Here is a 22,583-nt window from a genome sequence, read left to right as displayed (position 1 = left end):
CGCATCACCGTCAGTCAGCGTAGCAGAGAAGAGGAGGAGATTCCCATCCAGCGAGGAGAATGAGACTCATGTCTGTTTAAGCGTAGGTTGGAGCTGACCGCTCTGCCTTTGCTTCCTGATCTGCTTCAGACACTTGAGCTGTTCTGCCAGCACGGCTGTACACATGTAGGCAGCTCCTGGGTCAAGAGAAGGAGCTGGGGAGGCTCCTGTTTGCAGCTGTCCGCAGCATTTCCAGGAGACCTGTGGCCTCTCTCCCAAACAGTGCCTCGTACTGCAGCAGTACGATCTAATCAAATGCAGTCGTGACTTTGCTGCGGCAGCCTCTACCCCTTACTGTGCACTGGGCCACAGCAGTTGCTGCTGTTCTGGAAGAAGTTGCTTTGCCGTTAGGATCGTTCATGGGATAGACTGGGAAGTAACACAATGCTAGGCTTGTAACACAGCCTAAGGCTTGCTTTTTCCCTCGGAGGTAGGACCAATTCACCCATTTCTTTCCCCCCAAAATCCAGTGCAATCTGTAGTTTTGTTCTTGAAGTTTCACTCGTATTGTATTTTGCAGAAAAAGAAAGCAGGATGCGAGTTGTGTTAGACTGTCCTGGTTTAGTTACTGACGACACCCAGAGCCTGTTTGAAAGAGCTCATGCGCTCTTGCACTTGTCTTGTCTCCCTTCCTCCTTCAGCAACTGCTGAGTGCTGCTGCTGGGATAACAAAGAAGTTCAGCATCTTTCACCGGGAAAAACTACATGTTATGCTCAGCCAGTGTATTTACCGGCATCGACAAGACGACGACAAGACTCAGTTAATAGAGGTAGTATTTCTCACGGCACTTCCGATCGCTGTTACACCGCTCCTGCACGGGTACAGTGTGGGTATCGTGTCTTCATCTCAATCTTTGTCTCTTTACCGCATAGTAGTCCGTGTAATATCGGAGTGGTTCATCTCTGCCTGGGAGAACTCGGTGCATGCTGCAAAGCCGTTGTTGCGTTTGGCATGGCTGTTAGCAGTTTCAGCAGGGCTAAGACCGAGCCGGAAGACAAGGGATTGCACGCACACAGCCCTTTCAAAGCAGTTCACCCTGGAGTCTGTGAACAGCTTTTCTGTCGGGCCTCTCCTTGGGGAGGGGGCTGTGAAAGAAGGGCCCTGGTCTCCGTTTGTCACTACCCCTTCCTCCCCTTGCAGGCAGGCAAGCATGGTAAGGAGCTGGGAAGAGATTTTTCTTTAGTGCCGCCACCATAACTCTTCTAGACTAGCACGTGCGAGCATCTTGAATTGCGCACAAAGGGAGATTTCTGCCTCGGCTGGTGCTAGATAGGCCAGAAATTCCGGCTTCACATTCAAGAGCCAGGAGGCAAAATTGGTTGTGCCTCTGCAGTTTGCCTTGAGAAGAGGAGGTCCCTTCTCCTAAGCCCTGCTCGTCTCCATCCCGTCTCGCACACCTGACAAAGAGGATGTCTCTCTTCAGCACACTTTTTGCAAGCACTGCTGATCCAGGCTCCCTCTCTTCCTCTGCTTGGGACACGTGGGGGTGCCTCTAAAGCCAGAGGGGCTAAAAAGACATTGTGATGGTTTCAGCACACCTAGTTGCCCTGTATTCTTTCCTTTTTAGGAAATGAAGAAGGAAATTGGAACGTTCCTTGGTGCCAACTAGTGTGAGCTTCTGAAGACTGACTCCAGCTCCGTGATGTTTTGTTTTAGTTGTATGCTGCCTGCTTCTCTGGGCCTGATTCTGTCACGAGAGCTTTGGCTCCATCTGAACATAAGGAAAGACTTGTTTATTGTGAGGGCATCAGCACACTGGAGCAGATTGCCCAGAGACGTTGCGTAGTCTCTACCCTTGAAGCTGTCTGGATGGGGTGCAGGGCAACGTGCCTGGTGTGACCCTGCTTGAGCAGGGGGGTTGGACTAGCTGATCTCCAGAGGTCCCTTCCAACCGCAACCACTCTGTGCTGCAGTGATTCTGTTTATATATATATATATAACATGTATATATGTATGTGTGTGTTTGTATGTCCAACTTTCACCAGTGTATCTCCTATTACTTACAAAGTCTAATTTATTAAAAGGGGTTGGTAACATTTATATTCGTAAAGGTGTGTCCTACCTTCAAAGTGATAAATAGGAACTCTAGAACATCACTGTGTATACGCAATACATTGTACAGTCAAAATAGTCCTCTTTTGACGGAAATGTAGACAAATAACTTGTTGCTGGGAGACTAGCTCTGTGTGAATACTGAGTAATGTAAAATCAGCTAGTCTAAGGAAAATAAAAATAATCTGGAACAAGCCCAATACGTGAAATGTGTGATCCTAGAAGGTATTCTAAAGGACTGTACCTATTCTCAGACAAACTTCATTGCTTTAAAACTGGAATTTTATGTGCTAGAATAAAAGAGCAGAAGAACCTCTGGAGAGCAGTAGTGGATTATGGTAGGGACTATGAGCCCCTGTTGTACCGGTGGAAAAGCAAGCACGTGCATTAGCACAGGACCTTAGCAATGTTTTGCCTGAAATGCACTGTGCAATACTAATCATCTAGACTCCGGTTTGCAAAACTCCAGCACATGAGCTGAGAGTGACTCCTAGCATAGTCTTGCTTTCACCAATCTATGATGCAGACAAACTTTGTCCTTTTAGTTTAGAAAGACAAGAGTTAAGATGGGATATGCCTATTATCAATCAATATATCAGCGGCTGAAGAGAAGAGCTGAAATTTAAAATATGCAAAAGATCAGCAGATGCTTCAGTTTAAAATGTAACCTGCAGATGTAGTGATTGAAGTAGTGGGAAATAAGTGATGGTTTCAAACATTTGAGAAAAGCCTGGATTTACTCATTAATGAGCTGCTGAAAGACCGCCCGGAGGAGAACTGTTCTGAGAGAGCAAGTCTATCCTGCACCTTTTAAAGACAGCCATTTTCCTTTAAAATGTGCCTCTAAAATGGAGCGCCAAGAGGGAGGGAAGACTGTTCATTTCCCCCTGTTTATCTACCTGTTTAATTTCTTTTTTTAATCTCGTGATGTATCCTTTTATCAAAGATTGATTTACCTCGAGAGGTAGGAAGGCCCAGCGTTGCTAATACGTGTACATATGACTAGGCGCAGGCTGAGAAGACTCAACACAGTTGCGGTTCTTACAAACATACACTGATTTTTCTAATGGTGTTGAGACACTGAAGTTCAGCTTCCACTGAAATGTTTTTGAAATTTATATTAATAATTTAAAATAGAGAGAACTCTAAATATGGAACCATAAAACACAGATAAATAGAAGACCATTACATTAGCCATATTTGGAAGGTTATGTAGAGAGCACAAAACTCTAATCACAACAAAATCTAACTGTTTCAATGCTGTTTTGAAGCATATATTTCATATAACCTCAATGCTATCAAAAAGGCTGCCACAAGATGGCACCACAGTATTTTGGGTGATGACATTACCGTGTCATAATAATGATTTTTTTTCTTCGTGTAAGTATAAAATAAAATAGCTGTGGATATAAGAAATGACCTTATTTGAAGACAATGTGTACAAGAAAGAATCTTTAATGCATTTTACTTATGGATTTTCTGCATTTCTATACAATTAAATACTTCATTCTGGACGAAGCTCTAGCCTGGGATGTGTTTCATTCTGTCGTTTCTCTTTCTGTGGTGTGGACTACTTACAAAGGATTGTTTTCTTGGATACGTTCATCAGAATAATTTTGATTTATATTTAAATCAAATAAGGTTGACTTCAAGTACCAATACATGAGGAACAAGAATTGTGTTTCAGTGAGGACAGTAAAATATGAGTTTGTTCCAATTTCAATCTATTTTAATAGGGGAGGAACCCAACTTTTGTTAAGAAACTAAACTTTTTATTTTAATCGTTACTGAATTGAGTTCGGCCAGGAACCCCCAAAGCACCCTTACTTAGCCAGGCATCCCAGCCAGAGCTCCTGGGGTTTCAGTCAGCGCGCAACCGACGGATGAGACAGTAATCTGAAATTGAGACTTGTCAGTGGCTTTCCAGGGCTGCCAAGAAACTAGGTGGGCAAGCCAGCATGAAACGGGCAAACGTCCAGGGAAAACCTGCCTGACAAGTCAGGCTCTTGCATAGCCTGCCTGGGCTCTCCAGAATTTTTTTAACATCTGCCTCTGCAGTATTTTTCAGTTTTACAGGTCTACATTCTCCGAAGAAAAACTGTGAAGTCAGGGAGTCTTTGGAGCGTGCTTCATCCCTAGGAATATTAAATAATAGCAAATAACAAATAAACTCTCTGCGACATGGCTTCCTTGCTATTTAGAACAGCTTTGAGTCTAGGTCTGTAAGACACAAGATCTGGAAATAAGTTATAAAGCTCTTGTACTGTAAAAGGAATGATAAAGAGTACATAATGTTTACAAGCTTATTTTCCTTTTTCGTTGGTATTGGTTTTTTGTGACAGGGTAATTTCACATTTATTTCCAAATACTGTAAGAAGTCTGTTGCTGAAAATGGGTTGTGCCACGCACCAGGCGTATATTTCACTGGGAATGGGAAAATCACACTCCGCAAGATCAATGTTTTAGATAATTCCATCAGATTATAAATGGCCAACTCAAGAAACACACTGGGTATGGAAATATATATACATATATATATACATAGCTGATTTTACATTACTCAGTATTCACACAGAGCTAGTCTCCCAGCAACAAGTTATTTGTCTACATTTCCGTCAAAAGAGGACTATTTTGACTGTACAATGTATTGCGTATACACAGTGATGTTCTAGAGTTCCTATTTATCACTTTGAAGGTAGGACACACCTTTACGAATATAAATGTTACCAACCCCTTTTAATAAATTAGACTTTGTAAGTAATAGGAGATACACTGGTGAAAGTTGGACATACAAACACACACATACATATATACATGTTATATATATATATAAACAGAATCGCTGCAGCACAGAGTGGTTGCGGTTGGAAGGGACCTCTGGAGATCAGCTAGTCCAACCCCCCTGCTCAAGCAGGGTCACACCAGGCACGTTGCCCTGCACCCCATCCAGACAGCTTCAAGGGTAGAGACTACGCAACGTCTCTGGGCAATCTGCTCCAGTGTGCTGATGCCCTCACAATAAACAAGTCTTTCCTTATGTTCAGATGGAGCCAAAGCTCTCGTGACAGAATCAGGCCCAGAGAAGCAGGCAGCATACAACTAAAACAAAACATCACGGAGCTGGAGTCAGTCTTCAGAAGCTCACACTAGTTGGCACCAAGGAACGTTCCAATTTCCTTCTTCATTTCCTAAAAAGGAAAGAATACAGGGCAACTAGGTGTGCTGAAACCATCACAATGTCTTTTTAGCCCCTCTGGCTTTAGAGGCACCCCCACGTGTCCCAAGCAGAGGAAGAGAGGGAGCCTGGATCAGCAGTGCTTGCAAAAAGTGTGCTGAAGAGAGACATCCTCTTTGTCAGGTGTGCGAGACGGGATGGAGACGAGCAGGGCTTAGGAGAAGGGACCTCCTCTTCTCAAGGCAAACTGCAGAGGCACAACCAATTTTGCCTCCTGGCTCTTGAATGTGAAGCCGGAATTTCTGGCCTATCTAGCACCAGCCGAGGCAGAAATCTCCCTTTGTGCGCAATTCAAGACGCTCGCACGTGCTAGTCTAGAAGAGTTATGGTGGTGGCACTAAAGAAAAATCTCTTCCCAGCTCCTTACCATGCTTGCCTGCCTGCAAGGGGAGGAAGGGGTAGTGACAAACGGAGACCAGGGCCCTTCTTTCACAGCCCCCTCCCCAAGGAGAGGCCCGACAGAAAAGCTGTTCACAGACTCCAGGGTGAACTGCTTTGAAAGGGCTGTGTGCGTGCAATCCCTTGTCTTCCGGCTCGGTCTTAGCCCTGCTGAAACTGCCAACAGCCATGCCAAACGCAACAACGGCTTTGCAGCATGCACCGAGTTCTCCCAGGCAGAGATGAACCACTCCGATATTACACGGACTACTATGCGGTAAAGAGACGAAGATTGAGATGAAGACACGATACCCACACTGTACCCGTGCAGGAGCGGTGTAACAGCGATCGGAAGTGCCGTGAGAAATACTACCTCTATTAACTGAGTCTTGTCGTCGTCTTGTCGATGCCGGTAAATACACTGGCTGAGCATAACATGTAGTTTTTCCCGGTGAAAGATGCTGAACTTCTTTGTTATCCCAGCAGCAGCACTCAGCAGTTGCTGAAGGAGGAAGGGAGACAAGACAAGTGCAAGAGCGCATGAGCTCTTTCAAACAGGCTCTGGGTGTCGTCAGTAACTAAACCAGGACAGTCTAACACAACTCGCATCCTGCTTTCTTTTTCTGCAAAATACAATACGAGTGAAACTTCAAGAACAAAACTACAGATTGCACTGGATTTTGGGGGGAAAGAAATGGGTGAATTGGTCCTACCTCCGAGGGAAAAAGCAAGCCTTAGGCTGTGTTACAAGCCTAGCATTGTGTTACTTCCCAGTCTATCCCATGAACGATCCTAACGGCAAAGCAACTTCTTCCAGAACAGCAGCAACTGCTGTGGCCCAGTGCACAGTAAGGGGTAGAGGCTGCCGCAGCAAAGTCACGACTGCATTTGATTAGATCGTACTGCTGCAGTACGAGGCACTGTTTGGGAGAGAGGCCACAGGTCTCCTGGAAATGCTGCGGACAGCTGCAAACAGGAGCCTCCCCAGCTCCTTCTCTTGACCCAGGAGCTGCCTACATGTGTACAGCCGTGCTGGCAGAACAGCTCAAGTGTCTGAAGCAGATCAGGAAGCAAAGGCAGAGCGGTCAGCTCCAACCTACGCTTAAACAGACATGAGTCTCATTCTCCTCGCTGGATGGGAATCTCCTCCTCTTCTCTGCTACGCTGACTGACGGTGATGCGTTGCTTCTGCGTTTTCTGCTTGATACGGCTGCACAGGGACATCAGAAAGCACAAACCAAAACATTACCGATGCAGTCCTTCCTTCAATTCTAGCATCGTCACCTGACGTGGAGTACCAGGAGAGGGACCAAGGGCACTGAAGTAGCCCTGTGCTGTCCCACTACATAGGCACCTTGAGAAAGAAGGGGGAGCAAGGGAAGGGGGTCATTTGGCCTTTTGATTTTAAAAGAAGAGGAATGGATTACAGAATGTCATTCACAGAATAGTCAGCTGCAGGATTTTATGCACAACTCAAACTTCAGGCAGAACGCTATACCACAAAGGAAGCTTATCTCAGCAGGACAGGTTGCTTACTGTCTTACTGCAGGAACTAATGTAGAGGAGAAGCTGAAGAGCCACTGCACGCAAGCTCTTTTTCAACGGTGGGAAGAGTTAAAGAGGCAGTCTTAAGGGAATACTTGCTGGAGAAGGGGAAATGCTCCTTAAGCACTTACTGCTCGTATGCTTGCAGATTCAGTTCACTTGCTTTACAACCAACCTTGTGCTTATGCCTTCCAGGATAAGACACCAATGCTGGCATTCACTGAACATTGCCCAAAACTCATGGATGAAACCAGTGACGGAATTCCCAGTCCTGCCAGCAGGATAAGGAGCTGTCACACAATGTCATACCCTGGGCCTTAGCGGGGAGAAAGCCCAGCCCCTTGTTCCCTGCTGTCCTTCTCATGGGAAAAGCAGAGGGCAGGGAAGAAACAATGGTCTTGTCTTCAGATAGTTATTACTCTTGCTCCCCTCTTTTTGCCACTTGAGTTGGCAGGTCTAATCCTTTGAACTGGAAATCACAGGGCGAGACACTGCTCTCTGTCTGGGCGCAGGGGAGGCAGGTCGGAAGGAAAGGAAGAGGAAAAGGAAGCAAAAGCATCATGGGAAAGAGGGAGTTTGCAGTGAGAACAGGGAGGGTAGCAATGGCATTAGCAGCTTATGCAGGAAAGGCAAAAAAAAATGCCACTTGCCACTTGGGAAGGGTGTATGGGAAGGTAGAGGCCCCGCTGGCAATGTCTCCTCTGCTTGCTCCTCAAACTGTTTCATTTGCTCCTCTGCTGGCAGTCGAGGCTCCGGTGGAGATGCTGCAGGCTGTACGCCCTGTTCCTGACAAGCTGCAGTCAGCCAGAAGGTGTTTTAGACAGCAGTACTCAAAGCACACTAAAGCATGCAAGCCTTCTAAAAGTTATTGCTCGACAATCTGTTGCCCAGACAAATGCCAAATGGCTGCTCCCGTAACAGTAAGCAAAGCCCTCCTTGTAAACGCTCCTCACCTGCTTTCCTTTTGGAGGCAGCAGGTTGAGCAGCTTGATTTAAAAGCAAGTCCTCAAAGAACTTTCTGCCTTCTTCCTCGTCCGGCAACTGGACATGGAAAACTTCTCCATAAGCCTCAGAAAATAAATCTCGAACCTTAGGTGGGAGGAGGAAAGACATTGCAGGCCATAGGGGTGGAGAAGGCTGGGTCAAAGGGAAGCTCTTGACTTCAAAAGTCTGGTAGACAAACATGTTCAGTCGTGATTACTGCCTAAGCAAATTTCCAAAGATTCAGGCAGGCTGCCCTGGTAACATCAGGATCCCTCTGCTCTGGGCAGCGCAGTAGCCAGGTGCTTACTGGAGAGGCAAGTTCCACCGAGACAGAAAAAAGCAGGAAAAGCAGCAATCGAAATACCTCTTGGGCGAGCTCTGCGTGACGTACATCTGACGTTGCAAGCAACAAAACTGGAGCATATGCTGGAATGTTCTCCAATAACGTTGTAAACATAGCTCTCAGTGTGACACCAGCAGCCTCCCACCATACGTGGATACGAGGCACATAAAGGATGCTTGGCGCTGTCCTCTGGGCTTCTCGGATCAACTAGTAAAATGGGAGTTTGCATAAGAATTCTGAACCACACAGAATAAGCTGCTAAGAAGCAACACCGTTATCAGTCAACACATGCTACAAAATACCAGTGCCTGATGGGAAAAGGTCGGAAGAAAGCCACAAGACTAGAAAGAGACCTGATTTCCAAGCTGCTTAGACGTAAGGTGACTCCTTACAGCCCAGTCCACGTGGCAGTGCATCTACCCCATGAACAGAGCGGCAAGCATCCTTTCTGGGCTTGAATACCTTTGGGCACCTGATCAGGTGACCAGCACTCAGGCAGTTGCTGTTCCAGGATGGAACGCACCAGCAGTATATCCGGGCACTAGTTAGGCACTGCGGCTCGGTGGCCACGGATGCCAGTGTCACATAACCCAGAAGGAGATGTTGCCTTTCTGTGACTGATGAGCCCCCAGCCACGGAACACGTCTATTCTCCCTTGCACGGTTCTCAAGTGCTTCTGCTAAGGGTTAACCTGTGAAAATACAGCGATGCCAAACAACAGAGTCGGCTCCCTGCCCAAGAGGCAAAAGGAATAAAACGGCACTCAGCCTGTATGTTGCATTCTACTCTCACCTTGAGCTAAACACAACTAACTCTAGCTCAGTTTCTCCAGGTAAACAAAAGACACAGGTGTCGGAGCCCTGTGTCGGGGCCCTGGCTATTTTACAGGAGTATGAAGAGCTGAAATAAGCAACAGGCTGTTCAAGGTTACCGAAGAAGAAGTCCTTGAAGGCAAGAAGAGTGAGAAACCAAGATAAGCAGAAGTATGTGCACCTGGGAAGGGAGTCAACACAGCAGCCTATTCAGAACTGAGCAGATGCGCGTGGACAATACTAGAAAACCAATAGAAATGCTTTGTGAGGCAGATGGACGCATGAGCTTGCTGGAAAGGTTATATAAGCTAGATAGGCAGAATAATAAAGTGGATTGAACTTGCATCACATTGATGTGTGTGTTCTTTCCCGTCTTGCCAAGAATGGGCTGCAGCATCTGGTGACCCCGACGTGATCCTCAGAGACCAACTGGGGTAGGAGTGGAGCCGTAAGCGGGCAAGGATCCTGCATAGCCAGCGACCGTAGCTGGGCGCCCGAAGAAAGGTGGATTGTGGCCACGACTGACCGGTGAGTCAGGGAAGCAGGATGGGGGTCGCTGCATCAGCGGTAGAGCAAGCAGTAATAGAGAGCCTGTTGAGATTGGCTCGGAAAACAGACACACAGATAACGAAGTCGGACTTAACTGATATGTTACTGTGGTGTCGAAGAAAAGGGCTTATAGTAGAAGCCCCGCAAGTATACAAGCTGGAAGTATGGGAACGAGTCGGAAAGGAACAGTGGGAGAGCGTGCAAGTGGGATCTAAGGAGGCGTGGTCGTTAGCAAAGATTTACCGACCGGTTCGACTGATGCTGGAACAGCTGCACGGGCAAGCGGCTGTTGCTGCTGCCATTCGCAGTGCCGTACAAAGTACTGACGAGGAGCAGGAGGGCTCGGGAGACTCAGAATGGACAGCTGTGAGTGGCTCGGGACCTCAGTATGAGGGGGTGCCTGACAATGATAACCTCAAGTGTTCCCTGCGTGCCTGTCCTGTCTCCATAGCCGAAAAGGAGGCTTGGGGGGGAATAGACGATGATCTGCCACCCTGGGAAGGGGAGGAGCGTTCGGCACCTACCGCTCCCCTGGCAGATATGGACATTGATCCAGTAAAGGTCCCGCTGCTGGATGATGAGTCAGGGGACCAAGAGCAGCTGAGAGAGATTCGTCAAGAGTTCCGCGGCCAAGCCAACAGGATGACTGCCTTGTTGGACCAGATGAAGCGTCTCGATTGGGGATCGAGACGAAGGGACATACAAGCAGCGTATAAGGCTGCCCATAACTCAATCGTAAAGGGGGTAGAGAACATTGAACGACAGATTGACAAATTTGAGTCGGGTCGGGCGGTCGGCTGTGGGGTGGGCTGCGGGACAAAAGGGATAAATCTGGACGGGGTGAATCGGCAGAAACGTTGGTTGCGAAGAATGGTAGAGGAGGGAGAAATGACGCTGAATGAGGCACAGAATTATTTGCAATCTAAGCTCGGGGCGGATGGGTGTTTCAGCGGGCAGGAAAGAGAAGAAATGCTTGAGATACAGCGGCAGCTTGGAGGCACGGGGGAGGAGGCCCAAGAAGGCGAAGGGGTGTCGTCATGGTTGCAATCGGTGGTGCGTGGCAAGGAGAGGGAACTGTTCGGCTCTGCAGGAAAGGGAGGCAAAGATGAGGGTGCGGCGCCACCTCATGACCCAAATTTTAACCCTGTTACGAGTTACAAGGGCCTTATAGAGAATGCTAAATTGGAGGGAGAGTTTCTGTTCACTCCTATAGCCATGCCAGTTATACAAAGAGCGGACGGACCAACATGGGAACCAATAGATTGGAAACTAGTTCAGAGGCTGCAGGAAACAGTTTTGAAATATGGGCATGAGAATAAGTTAGTAAGAAATCAAATCACTGTGCTGTTTAAGTATACCACACTTGTGCCGGCAGACACCAGAGCAATGATGGAGCTTATTTTGTCATCAACCACTTTCATGTTGTGGATAGCAAAATGGCAGGAAAAGCTGGAGGAAAAGCAAATGAATAATTTGGACCTACAAGGAGATGATCCTCTGCGGGCTGCCAGCTTGGATCAATTAATGGGAAATGGTCAATATAGGGATCCAGCAGCGCAGGCGGCTTTACATCCTAGAATCTTGCAGCAATCTAAGAACGCGGCCTTGGCGGCATTCTTAGCACTGCCACAAGTGGGTACCCCGCAACTACCATACACTAAGATTACGCAGAAACCTGATGAGGCGTTTTTTGGATTTGTTGATCGTTTGAAGGATGCTCTTGACCTCGCGCCAAATGTTCCCCCAGACATGAAAATGCTGTTGGTAAAAGAATTGGCGGTGCAGAATGCCAATAGGGCATGTAAGCAGTTGCTTGCGGCATTGCCCCCTGGGGCATCCATCACTCAGATGATAGAGACCTGTGCCAGAGCACCATTAGTCGAAGAAGAGCAAAAGGCAAAAATACATGCCACTGCATTAGCAGCAGCATTGAAAGAAGGAAGAGTGATGGGTAGGGGAGGCAGGAGCCCAAAAGGTGCTTGTTATCAGTGCGGGAAAGTGGGTCATGTGAAGAGAAACTGTCCTAAAAGATCAAAAGGCCATGGTGGAGTGCAGACCGGGAGCCCAAAGGGATTTAATGGGAACTGCGGCAGATGCCAAAAATTTGGGCACAAGGCAATTGAGTGCCATTCTAAGTTTAAAAAGGATGGAACTCCGTTGCAGGGAAACGGGAGCAGCCGCATAGTGAGGGACGCGGCAAACAAATATCCCCCGCCCTACCAGACCATGGCTGCCTCCACGAGCTGGCCTCAGCCACAAGAGGCAGCGCAGGAGTCGATCTGGCCATGGCAGAATCCACAGTAATTAAAGATGAAGGGGTGCACGTATTAAGATCAACGTGCAACGGGCCACTCGGGGGTGGGTTATCACCTTTGCTAATTGGTCGATCATCGGCATCAAGGATGGGAATTTTTGTTTTACCAGGATGCATTGATGCAGATTATATGGGAAATATTGGAATTATGGTGAAGGTGTTTGCACCCCCAATCACCATACCAGCATTAAGTAAAATTGCTCAGTTGATTCCGTTTCAGGCCGCAGTTTTCAATCCCGGACAGGCAAACCGTGACATGGGAGGATTTGGTTCAACCGGGATGCCTCAGGTTGCGTTTTGTGAAAAGATTACCGCTCAGTGTCCAAAAAGGACCGTGAGTATAAGAGGGCCTGGGAATATTTGTATTCAAAATGTTGAAATGTTGTTGGACACAGGGTCAGATCTTACCATAATACCACAAACCTGTTGGCCGATAAGCTGGGATCTACAGGAAGTGTCAACACCTGTAACAGGTATTGGAGGGCAGTCAGCAATCAAGGTTAGTCAATCATTTGTAACAATTACTGACAAAGAAGGGAACGCGGCACAGGTACGGCCTTATATAATGTGTACACCATTGTGGATTTTGGGGAGAGATGTCCTTAGTCAATGGGGCGTGGTGATGCAGTCACATTTCTGATAGCGGCCATGGTCGGCAGCTCTCACCCAACACTAAAATTAAAGTGGAAAACTAAAAATCAGGTATGGATTGACCAATGGCCGCTGACAGAAGAGAAGCTGCAACACGTCAAGGAGCTGGTAAAGGAGCAATTAAGGGAGGGTCACATTAAACCTTCTACTAGCCCTTGGAATACGCCTATTTTCACTATTCAGAAAAAATCAGGGAAGTGGAGATTATTGCATGACCTTAGGACGGTGAATGCCTGTATGGAGGATATGGGTCCATTACAGCCTGGTTTGCCGTCACCAGTAATGCTACCACGAAATTGGAATTTACTCGTGGTTGATCTTAAAGATTGTTTTTTTACAATACCGCTACATCCTGAGGACAGTGAGAAGTTTGCTTTTACAGTACCCTCCATTAATAGGGCCGCCCCAGCTCAACGCTTTGAGTGGGTAGTCTTACCTCAGGGAATGAAAAATTCCCCCACCATCTGCCAATGGTTTGTAGACCTAGCTCTGCAACCGTGGCGGAGGAGGCATCCAGAATTGCTCACATATCATTATATGGACAATATCTTAGTCGCGAGCAAAGAGCCCTTGAGGGACAATCAAGAGCAGGAACTAATGGGACTTTTGCATCATTATGGTCTGGTAATAGCTCCTGAAAAAATTCAGAGGCAGTCTCCATGGAATTATTTGGGCGTGACCGTTATGGAGTCGAGAATTCATCCCCAAAAGTTAAAAATTAGAGCCGACATCAAAACAGTGAATTCTGTACAGAAGTTGGTAGGGGATATCCAATGGATTTGGAATTTCTGCGGTATTACTAATGAGGACATGGAACCCCTATTTGGCCTGTTAAAAGGCGCAACAGAGCCGACAGAAGAGAGGTTAGTGACCCCGGAAGTGAAAAAAGCCATAAAAAGGATAGAACAGAAGATAGCCAGCACTGGGGCTTATCGGTACCAAGAAAATCTACCAGTGAGTATAGTTGTTTATAACAAGCATAGGGAGGTCGCAGCCATTATAGCGCAGGTGAATGATCAGGGTCACTTACAGATTCTAGAATGGGTATTTTCAGCAAGCCATCTGAGAAACACCATTACACAAAGGTTTGAAGCTATAGGAACTATCTTGCTTAAGGCCAGGAAGCATCTTTGCACCATAGCAGGCAGGGAACCGGATAGGATTGTGTTGCCAGTGAAGTCCTTAGAATTAATGGAAGAATGGTGTCAAGAAAGTGTAGTGTTTGCACTATCAACAGTAGGAATACCTGTGGATAATCATTATCCAAAACATCCACTGTTTAACACAGCCCTAGTAATGGAGGAAAGAACCCTGATTAGTCAGGAGCCTTTGAAAGGAGCAGTGACTGTCTTTACAGATGCTAGTAGCAAAACGGGGAAATACAGGTATGCGATAAGGAAGAAAGAGCAGTGGGAAACCCAGGTAAGATGGGAACAAGCCTCAGCACAATTATTAGAATTGAAAGCAGTGATCTGGGCATTTGTGGAATTTGATGAGCAGGAAATTAACATCATAGCAGACTCACTCTATGTCGTGGGAGTTGTCACACGCATTTCGAGGTCCATTATTGGCCAAATAACAAACGAGGCCCTGCAGGGATGTTTTATCCAACTGTGGAACCTAGTGCAGCAGCGTAGACACCGATTCTGGTGCACGCACATTCGAAGTCACACCACATTACCAGGACCAATAACAGAGGGCAATGCTATTATTGATGGGGCCGTATCAGCGGTTTGTGAGTCGAACCCCTTTTTGGAAAAAAGGGCTGCAGAATCGCACAATTTTTTTCATCAGTCTGCACGCACACTACAAAGAGAATTCAAGTTGCCCTGGTCTACAGTGAGGGCCATCATTGCCGCTTGTCCCGACTGTGCAAAATTAGTACCCCTTCAGGTGGAGGGAGTTAATCCACGAGGCCTTCAACCCAGACAGGTTTGGCAGACAGACGTAACTGAATTTTCGCCTTTTGGGCGACTGAAATTTTTGCATGTCACAGTAGACACGTGCTCTAAGGCCATTTGGGCAACCCTGGCCACTTCAACCAGTGCTAAGGCCGCAATTCATCATTGGGCGCAGGCCATTGCTGTATTAGGGCGACCAAATACGATAAAAACGGATAATGCACCTGGATATAAAAGTGTAGTGTGCCAAAGGTTTTTCCAACAGTGGGATATAACCCACATCACCGGGATACCGCACAATTCAGGCGGACAAGCAATAATTGAATGACATCATCAGGACTTAAAACGCCTTTTGGCTGTTTTGAAAAAAGAGGGGGAGTTCAGCCCCTATGATGTAACCTGTAAAGCATGTTATGTTCTAAACTGGCTGAACCCCCGTACAGATGACAAAATACCCATTTTTGCACATTTTTCCGAAAATACCACTGATTTTTCGGAAAAACAGGTTCCGGTGGAGGTTTTCAATTCGCAGACGCAACAATGGGAAGGTCCCAGGGAATTCGTAACCTGGGGAAGGGGATATGCTTGTGTCATTGCAGGGGATAGAACTACGTGGATACCAGCCAAGTGGGTGTGGCCGTGGCTGACAAAGGAGAGAGCTGAGACAACAAAGGCATTACAGGGTGCTGAGGGAAATCCAGAAGTGTTGCCTATAGAAAAATGAAGGCGCAGTGGGCTTGGTGGTTGGGATTAATTGGCGTGATTCATGTGTGGTCGTTAACGAATATCAATGGGAGAGAAAACTTATGGGTAACCGTAGCTAATACAAGAGGTCTGACATTCTAGATCAATTATCTCAAGACGTAGCCAGCGTAAATCATGCAGTATTACAAAATAGAGTAGCTATAGATTTTTTATTATTAGCGCATGGGCATGGGTGTGAAGAGTTTGAGGGAACGTGTTGTATGAATTTGTCTGATCATTCGGAATCGATTCATAAGAGAATAAAGGATCTAAAGGATGGGATGAGTAAACTGAAGAAGGAGAGTTGGGGCTTGGAAAGTTGGTTAAAATCGCTAGGCTTAAGCTCTTGGCTTGTTTCTCTTGTTCATCAATTTATTACTGTGGGGTTAGTTGTGCTACTATTACTTGTATGTCTACCTTGTATATTGCAATGTCTGCAGCAGTCCATGCAGAGGATAGCTGACTCTGTTTTTGAAAAAAGAGGGAGAGGTGTCGGGGCCCTGTGTCGGGGCCCTGGCTATTTTACAGGAGTATGAAGAGCTGAAATAAGCAACAGGCTGTTCAAGGTTACCGAAGAAGAAGTCCTTGAAGGCAAGAAGAGTGAGAAACCAAGATAAGCAGAAGTATGTGCACCTGGGAAGGGAGTCAACACAGCAGCCTATTCAGAACTGAGCAGATGCGCGTGGACAATACTAGAAAACCAATAGAAATGCTTTGTGAGGCGGGTGGACGCATGAGCTTGCTGGAAAGGTTATATAAGCTAGATAGGCAGAATAATAAAGTAGATTGACCTTGCATCACATTGATGTGTGTGTTCTTTCCCGTCTTGCCAAAAATGGGCTGCGGCACACAGGTGCACAAGTATAAAGCGTTCTGGGAGTCCTTGCCTTTACGACATAGACTGCAGTGCTACCGGCTCAGTATTAGCTGCATTTTGTAACTGTACCCAGCTAGAAGAGTACTCCTGTTAATGCAAGAGAGAAGAGATACCTGTGCACATCTTTCTTCAGGCGACGTGCTACTAACAAAGAGAGCCGGCAGGTCCAGCATGTAAGCTGCAAACTCCTCCAGCGCGTGTATTACTGCAGGAGCCAGGTGAGAACTTTGCCCGCATCCGGGCTCTCCAGCTATTAAGAACCTTGGCCTGTAACACGTGGGCTGGCAGTAAGCATCTCTAGAACAACAAGAAGAAAGCAAGCACTCTGAAAACAAAGTAATCAGTAAAGACACAGCTGTTCAGTCCCTCCTCCTTATTCCTTGCTTTTTGCTTTTTCCTCCTCAAATACTCTCCACACTACAGGAGGTGAGAAACTGCTCTGTGATCAGGAAGGACATGGAACTGCAAGACATTTTTTTAATTCAGTTACTCTCATTGAGGCACCCCTTCCCCCATGGGCTGTTAGTGATTCTTGCTTTATTCTTACGAAACACGCCTGTCAGAAGCATTTGGGTCTACCCCCCTCCCAGTTCCACAGCCGAGACCGCCGGCAAGGATGCAGCAAGCCAAAGAACTGCAATCCAAAGCACACAGACATTTACCTGTTCAAGTGAAGGAACGTTTCCTTTTGAGGACTGGCCGTTTGATGAAACAGCTCCTCTGCAAAACCTGAAGGTGACGCCTCATGACTATACATGCAGCCATTTCCTAAGATAGGATTTGCACCGTCTGAAAGACAAGAGAGGTTTGTTAACTGTCCAGAAGAGCCCACACCTGCCTCCCTTGCACTCCTACAGCTTTGAAATGAGTGCTGAAAGCCAGGGTCTTGTCTTCCTTCATTGGGCAGGCACACACTGAACGCTAGACACCTAAAGCACCCAACAAGGTCACTTCTTTCTGGAGCCGGAGCCCACAGTAAGCGAGTGGCAACTAAGGGAACGGGGCGGCAGCAAACGCCCATTTGTCCGAGGACTGTTGGGCTGGCATATAGAGACCAGGGTGTCTTCTAAATGCAGCCTCTCAAAGGTCACTCGAGGAGGAGGTAGCGGAAGGTGGACAACTCAGGCGGCATGTTTCTGCCAACCCCCTCGCCTCTCCAATTGCCTTTCCTCAGCGCTTTTCTGCCTCTCTTTCAAGTTGCTACAAGTCCTACCAAGAGGAACGAAAACTGTGGCTCAAAGCGCTAGCCCAGAAAATGTCAGGCTTTGCCTGTGTTTCACCTCCGATCTTTGCCAGAGATGCACTCAAGTGTTCCCTGCTACAAGGACTAATCACAGGAGGGATTTTGAGATGACTTCTACAGGAGCGAATCATACGATAACTCTGTTTCATGCTACCCTCTCTGCTGCTCATGAGAGCAGACAAACACGTGGGCACCATTTCTTCCCTTCTTCCCTGCTCTGTGGTACTGCGTGGGTGCACGGTTGTCTTGCAAAGAAAGACTTGGCCACATTAGCAGGAGGGTGACTAAACGGGGTCTTACCTCTTTATTGGGCAAGGCGAAAAGGAACTCTCTGTCAAAACGACCCGGCCTCCACAAAGCAGGGTCTAGGGAGTCAAGTCTGTTGGTGGCTCCAATGACCACAATCTCTCCTCTGCTCTCTAAGCCATCCATAAGCGCCAGAAGTGTTGTGACAAGAGAACTAACAAAAGAACAAGGGTTGATTCACTGGTTTGGGAAGTGCTGCTCCATTCGGCATGACTTTCTCCAGTGGCCACTCCAAAGGATAAGCTCTTCTGGATGAGATGTTGGTTAGTGGAAGGACTCACGTCAAGACAAACAAACAGCACACAGGGTAACCAGAGACCTTGTGCTGACACCCAGCTTAGCACGAGCTTTTCAGCTCTGGTGTGTAAAATCACCTGAGGCTGAGCATCATGGTGCTCTAAGATTTCAGCATGAATTAGTGTGTCATGTAAAGGCACCAGGCTGGTCTTCTTTTTGCAGAAATCAAACAGATTGTGTGTAAATGCAGAAGAAAAGAAAGAGAAAAGAAGAAAGAAAAGTGCCATACCTATGAATTTGATCCTGGCGACTGGACCGCACAGGGGCAAGACCATCTATCTCATCAAAGAAAATAATTGAAGGCCACATCTTGTAGGCCTGGAAGGAAAGTGCAGACACTGCAACTGTGGCCTAGGTAGAACACAGCACTACTCAAAGGGGACAGGCATGAAAAAACACTGTGGCTGCAAAGTCACCAGCCCTGGACTTTCAGAGCACCATCAGGGACCTCTGCTCTCTGAGACAAAGGGGTAAGTGGCACAAGTAACAGAAGCCAGCAGCCTGCGCCAAGCAGCTGTGACTGCTCCTGGGAACAGATGGCTCCAGGAATTTGCACAGCTGCTGGGCAACCAGAGAGCAGAGTCAGGCCTTCAGTAACTCAATTACAGGCTCTGGAGGCAAGCTGCCAGTGCAATGATTCAATGACCATGTGCTGGGTTTCTTTTTTTTTTTTTTTTTTTTTTTTTTGGGGGGGGGTGGGGTGGGGTGGATTGAGGGTGTTTTTTTTGTTTGTTTGTTTTGTGTGTGTGTCTATGTAGTATGGCAGGGGAGCAGGAGGAGGAGGGAATCTTTGATCTAGTGAATTCTCCTGCTTATTGATACGTCTTTGCCAGCACACCTGCAAGATTCCAAGCCGCTGATCCAAAGCAGGATGACACTGAGAAAGGAAACACTAACATTCCCACTTCAGTGGGAGACACCAACCAAATACGCAGAAGACCGAGTTCTCCGGGAAGACATCCAGCACAGAACTACTCCAGCACCGCTCTGACACAACAGAGTGCACATTTCCACCTTACCTGCTCAAATAATAAACGGAGCTGGCGCTCAGATTCTCCCACCCATTCACTCAGGCAGTCAGCGCCTTTCCTCATGAAGAAGGAAATTCTCCTGTCGCCTTGGCTGCATTCGTTAGCAAGTGCCCGAGCTACCAGGGTCTTTCCAGTCCCTGGTGGGCCATAGAATAGACAGCCTCTGTAACGAAAAATGAAAATATAAATAAATAAATAATGAAAAAGGAGAGAGTTGCATGGCTCTGACCAAAACACCAAAAAGTGCCTACTACAAGCCCCACCCCTAAAGCAAACAAGCCTTTCCTCCTAACTAAAACACTTCCAGTACTTCCAGGAGTAGCAGCAGGCAGAGCTCAAGTGGCAGAAAAGTCAAAACAGGTGCAAGCTCTCACAAGAGGCAAGACTTGACACTAACAGCCTTCTCTTAGCCATTAAATCAATGAACACTACCCCTCCTCCCAAAGAGAAGAACACATTCATGTTAAAAAGAATGCACCCCAACAGTAAGCTCTCTGTGAGTGATTGCATCTCACAGCACAGAACCAATATAACTATGTAAGAAGCAGACTATTTTTATTTTAGTCTAAGCATCACAGGCGCAGCACGTTTCAGTTGGAAGTCCTAAGGCTTACAGGACTGATTCTCATTGTAAGAGAGCAGCCACCAAGCCTTTAACTATGGCAAGGCATTGCCTGCAGTTGGAGTCTGCCTAATACAGTCCAGATTTGTTCCATTTTTAAGACATCACTTCTTAACACCCCTGCAAAATCTCAGCAGGGGTGACCACAACTTTTCAAGCACCCAGCTGTACGAACACCTCGGGTTCCTATTCTCCTGAGCACGGCGGCGTTAGCTCGTGCACTTCTAATGCGCCTTCCGTTACCTTGGGGGTCGCAGTTTGAATCTCTCAAAGAACTCCGGATAAAGTAACGGGAAAATGACCATCTCTTTCAAAGCTGAAATGTGGTCAGAGAGACCCCCCACGCCATCAAACCGCACCTGAAGAGAAATTCAACAGAACACAGTTCGTAGGTTAGAGAAAGCTGCCCCCGAGGAAAGGCTTCATCAGAAATTGTCATCTGCCAGCAGAAAGGAGATGCTGAGGACAGCTTTGAAGTTCCTTCAGAGAAAACTGTGACCCGAGGCAGCCATAGACAGCCCAGCACGCAAAGATTTCATCAGCCCTGGAAAAGTCCCCACCAAAGCCATAAGTGACAAATACTTACTGAGCCATCTATTTGCACTGGATCGACTGGATCAGCCACATCTGTTCCAGTTTTCTTTGGATCCTTGCCATTTCTCTCAAATCCCTTTCCCCCAGAGTTCTGGGGAAGACACCTGGTGTGAATGAAGGAGAAAGGGAAAGGCGCCTTCTGAATGAACATGCAGCTGGAGGGATTCCGGTTTCTTTCATGTTGGCAAGGGAGGGCAGGAGCACTTACAAACTTGCATAAACTTCCCAGAAAGTAAAATAGTCATGGGAATTGATTTGTCTTCAATAGCCAAGAGTAAAGAAAGACGGGTGGGCCTGTGTGGCATTAGACTAGCTGAGTGATCATTTTTACATCCCTAAGTGCTCAGACCCAGCAATAGCCGTCATTCTCCGTGCTCTAGCTGCTCACAGAATCCAAGGAGCCTTTGTCAGCAATAGGGCCATGAACACTTGGTTGGGAAGCTTCCTTGTTTTGGAACGCTTCCAGGCAGAACTAGTGATCTCAGTTCCAAGAGGAAAGACGTGTCAGGAGTTGAGTGACTGAAAAACCCCCACCACAGTGCTTCTAACAAGTCTGATTTATTTTCATATGGCTTGCCAGAGCAGTGCAAAGTCACCATAGTCTAGGAGTGCCCCCCTTATGCCCCCTGCTTTCCTCTGCACTTAATGTTCAAAGCTGCTGCCCAAAGCAGCCGCACAAGGAATGGCCAGCATGACTGGCCAGCACACCTGCCTTTGCTTCCCTTAGACTTCTGCCCCCTGCCATAGGCAGACCACGCAGCGTCACGCAGAGCTTGGAAAGCAAATGCAGAGCTTTCAGCAGGCTGGACCGCCTGCGTCAAGCAGCCTGCCGACGGAAAAGACTATCTAGACATAAGTTCTCAGTCTTCTTTAAAATCAGTGCAGACTACACAACGGGCAGCATTCAAAACTGGATACAAATACAGACGATTTAATGCCCTACGGACCATGGGAATACGGAGCGTCATAGCCAGCGCTGTCTTTACAATCACAATTGCTCCCAACATCTTCATTTACACTAAGCAGAACACAGCTGTGTGGAATTTCCCATAGGAACAAGAACTCACCTCCACTTGTATGTTGAATGAAAGGAAGCTACTTTGAATCCTGTGCCAGAAGCAACTAAAAATACATGAACATTTATCCACAGACTCTCCCTCTAAGTAAGTTGCCTACATGTGTCAAGAAAATCATTTCTGTACTTCACAATGAAATCGTCTAGTGACGGTTTCTGGAAGGGGATTCTGGCTTCAAGTGCAGAACACAAGGGTTACATGCTCTAGGTGACCTGCTGAGCGGGGAGGTTGGACTAGATGATCTCTGGAGGGCCCTTCCAACATTACTGATTCTGTGATTCTATGATTTCAGCTGCAGAATCTCAGCCACTCCCTCCAGAATCGTCTCATCACTGGCCCCCAAAGCATGCCTTCCTGAAAACTGCTGGCTAGTGGAAGTCTCTCTAAGGCTGAGGATCACCTCTCCCAAAGAAAAGAATCTTGCCGCCTCTACACTGAGGTCGGACTGGCACGGTTACAAGGGTTACGGTTGTTCCATTACTCGGTGCTGGGAGTGACACCACTGCCGATAAACAAGAGCTGTCACTAGCTGTACGCCCACCAACCTGTTTGGTCTTTTGCCGACAGGGCTTTGTGACCGAGCACATGTAGACGTAGCTCCTTGTGTGGGAGAAGAAGACGGCCCTGAACAAAATGTCTTAGCTTCTCCCAACTCCGCTGAAAGCAAAACATTTACAAGAATATTGCACATCACATGCTTTTCAGGTACAGCTGGTTCGTCAACAAGGCAGGAAGTGGGATGGGTTTCACCATCTTGAACTCCAGACCAGAGGAAAGTTCTCAGTGTTTTTTACCAAGGCACAGGGCAAGTGAACTAAATGCACACCTGCTTCTGAAGGAGAACTGAAAGTCAGAACAGAGCACAAAAAGCAAGCGGGCTCTGCTACTATGCTTTTGAGGACACACAGGTCATTTGTTTTACTTCTGCGTGGACATCTTTCTTTTAAACTTGGGAAGTTCAGCTACAGAAAGAGCAAAGCTTATTCTGT

At 47.1% G+C, this 22,583-nt stretch overlaps 1 protein-coding gene across 1 annotated transcript; it reads right to left on the bottom strand.

Annotated features, from left to right (window-relative positions):
* Window positions 1-5,238: 5,238 nt before the first annotated feature.
* LOC134143739 (ATPase family AAA domain-containing protein 2-like) lies at window positions 5,239-20,884 on the bottom strand. Its single transcript, XM_062582030.1, has 15 exons — window positions 20,850-20,884; window positions 20,511-20,622; window positions 20,168-20,283; window positions 19,291-19,465; window positions 18,501-18,589; window positions 17,969-18,128; window positions 17,364-17,415; window positions 17,088-17,214; window positions 16,539-16,722; window positions 8,599-8,784; window positions 8,204-8,339; window positions 7,901-8,044; window positions 6,806-6,915; window positions 6,079-6,207; window positions 5,239-5,280 (listed from the first exon to the last, which is right to left on the bottom strand). Exons 1-15 carry the CDS (start codon window positions 20,882-20,884, stop codon window positions 5,239-5,241), a joined length of 1,797 nt encoding a protein of 598 aa, XP_062438014.1.
* Between the last annotated feature and the right edge of the window lie 1,699 nt (window positions 20,885-22,583).

This window comes from Rhea pennata, chromosome 8 (genome assembly GCF_028389875.1).
Source record: "Rhea pennata isolate bPtePen1 chromosome 8, bPtePen1.pri, whole genome shotgun sequence".
Lineage (NCBI taxonomy): Eukaryota > Metazoa > Chordata > Aves > Rheiformes > Rheidae > Rhea > Rhea pennata.
Note: the sequence above shows the minus strand (reverse complement) of the source record. Positions and strands in the feature narration are given on the sequence as shown.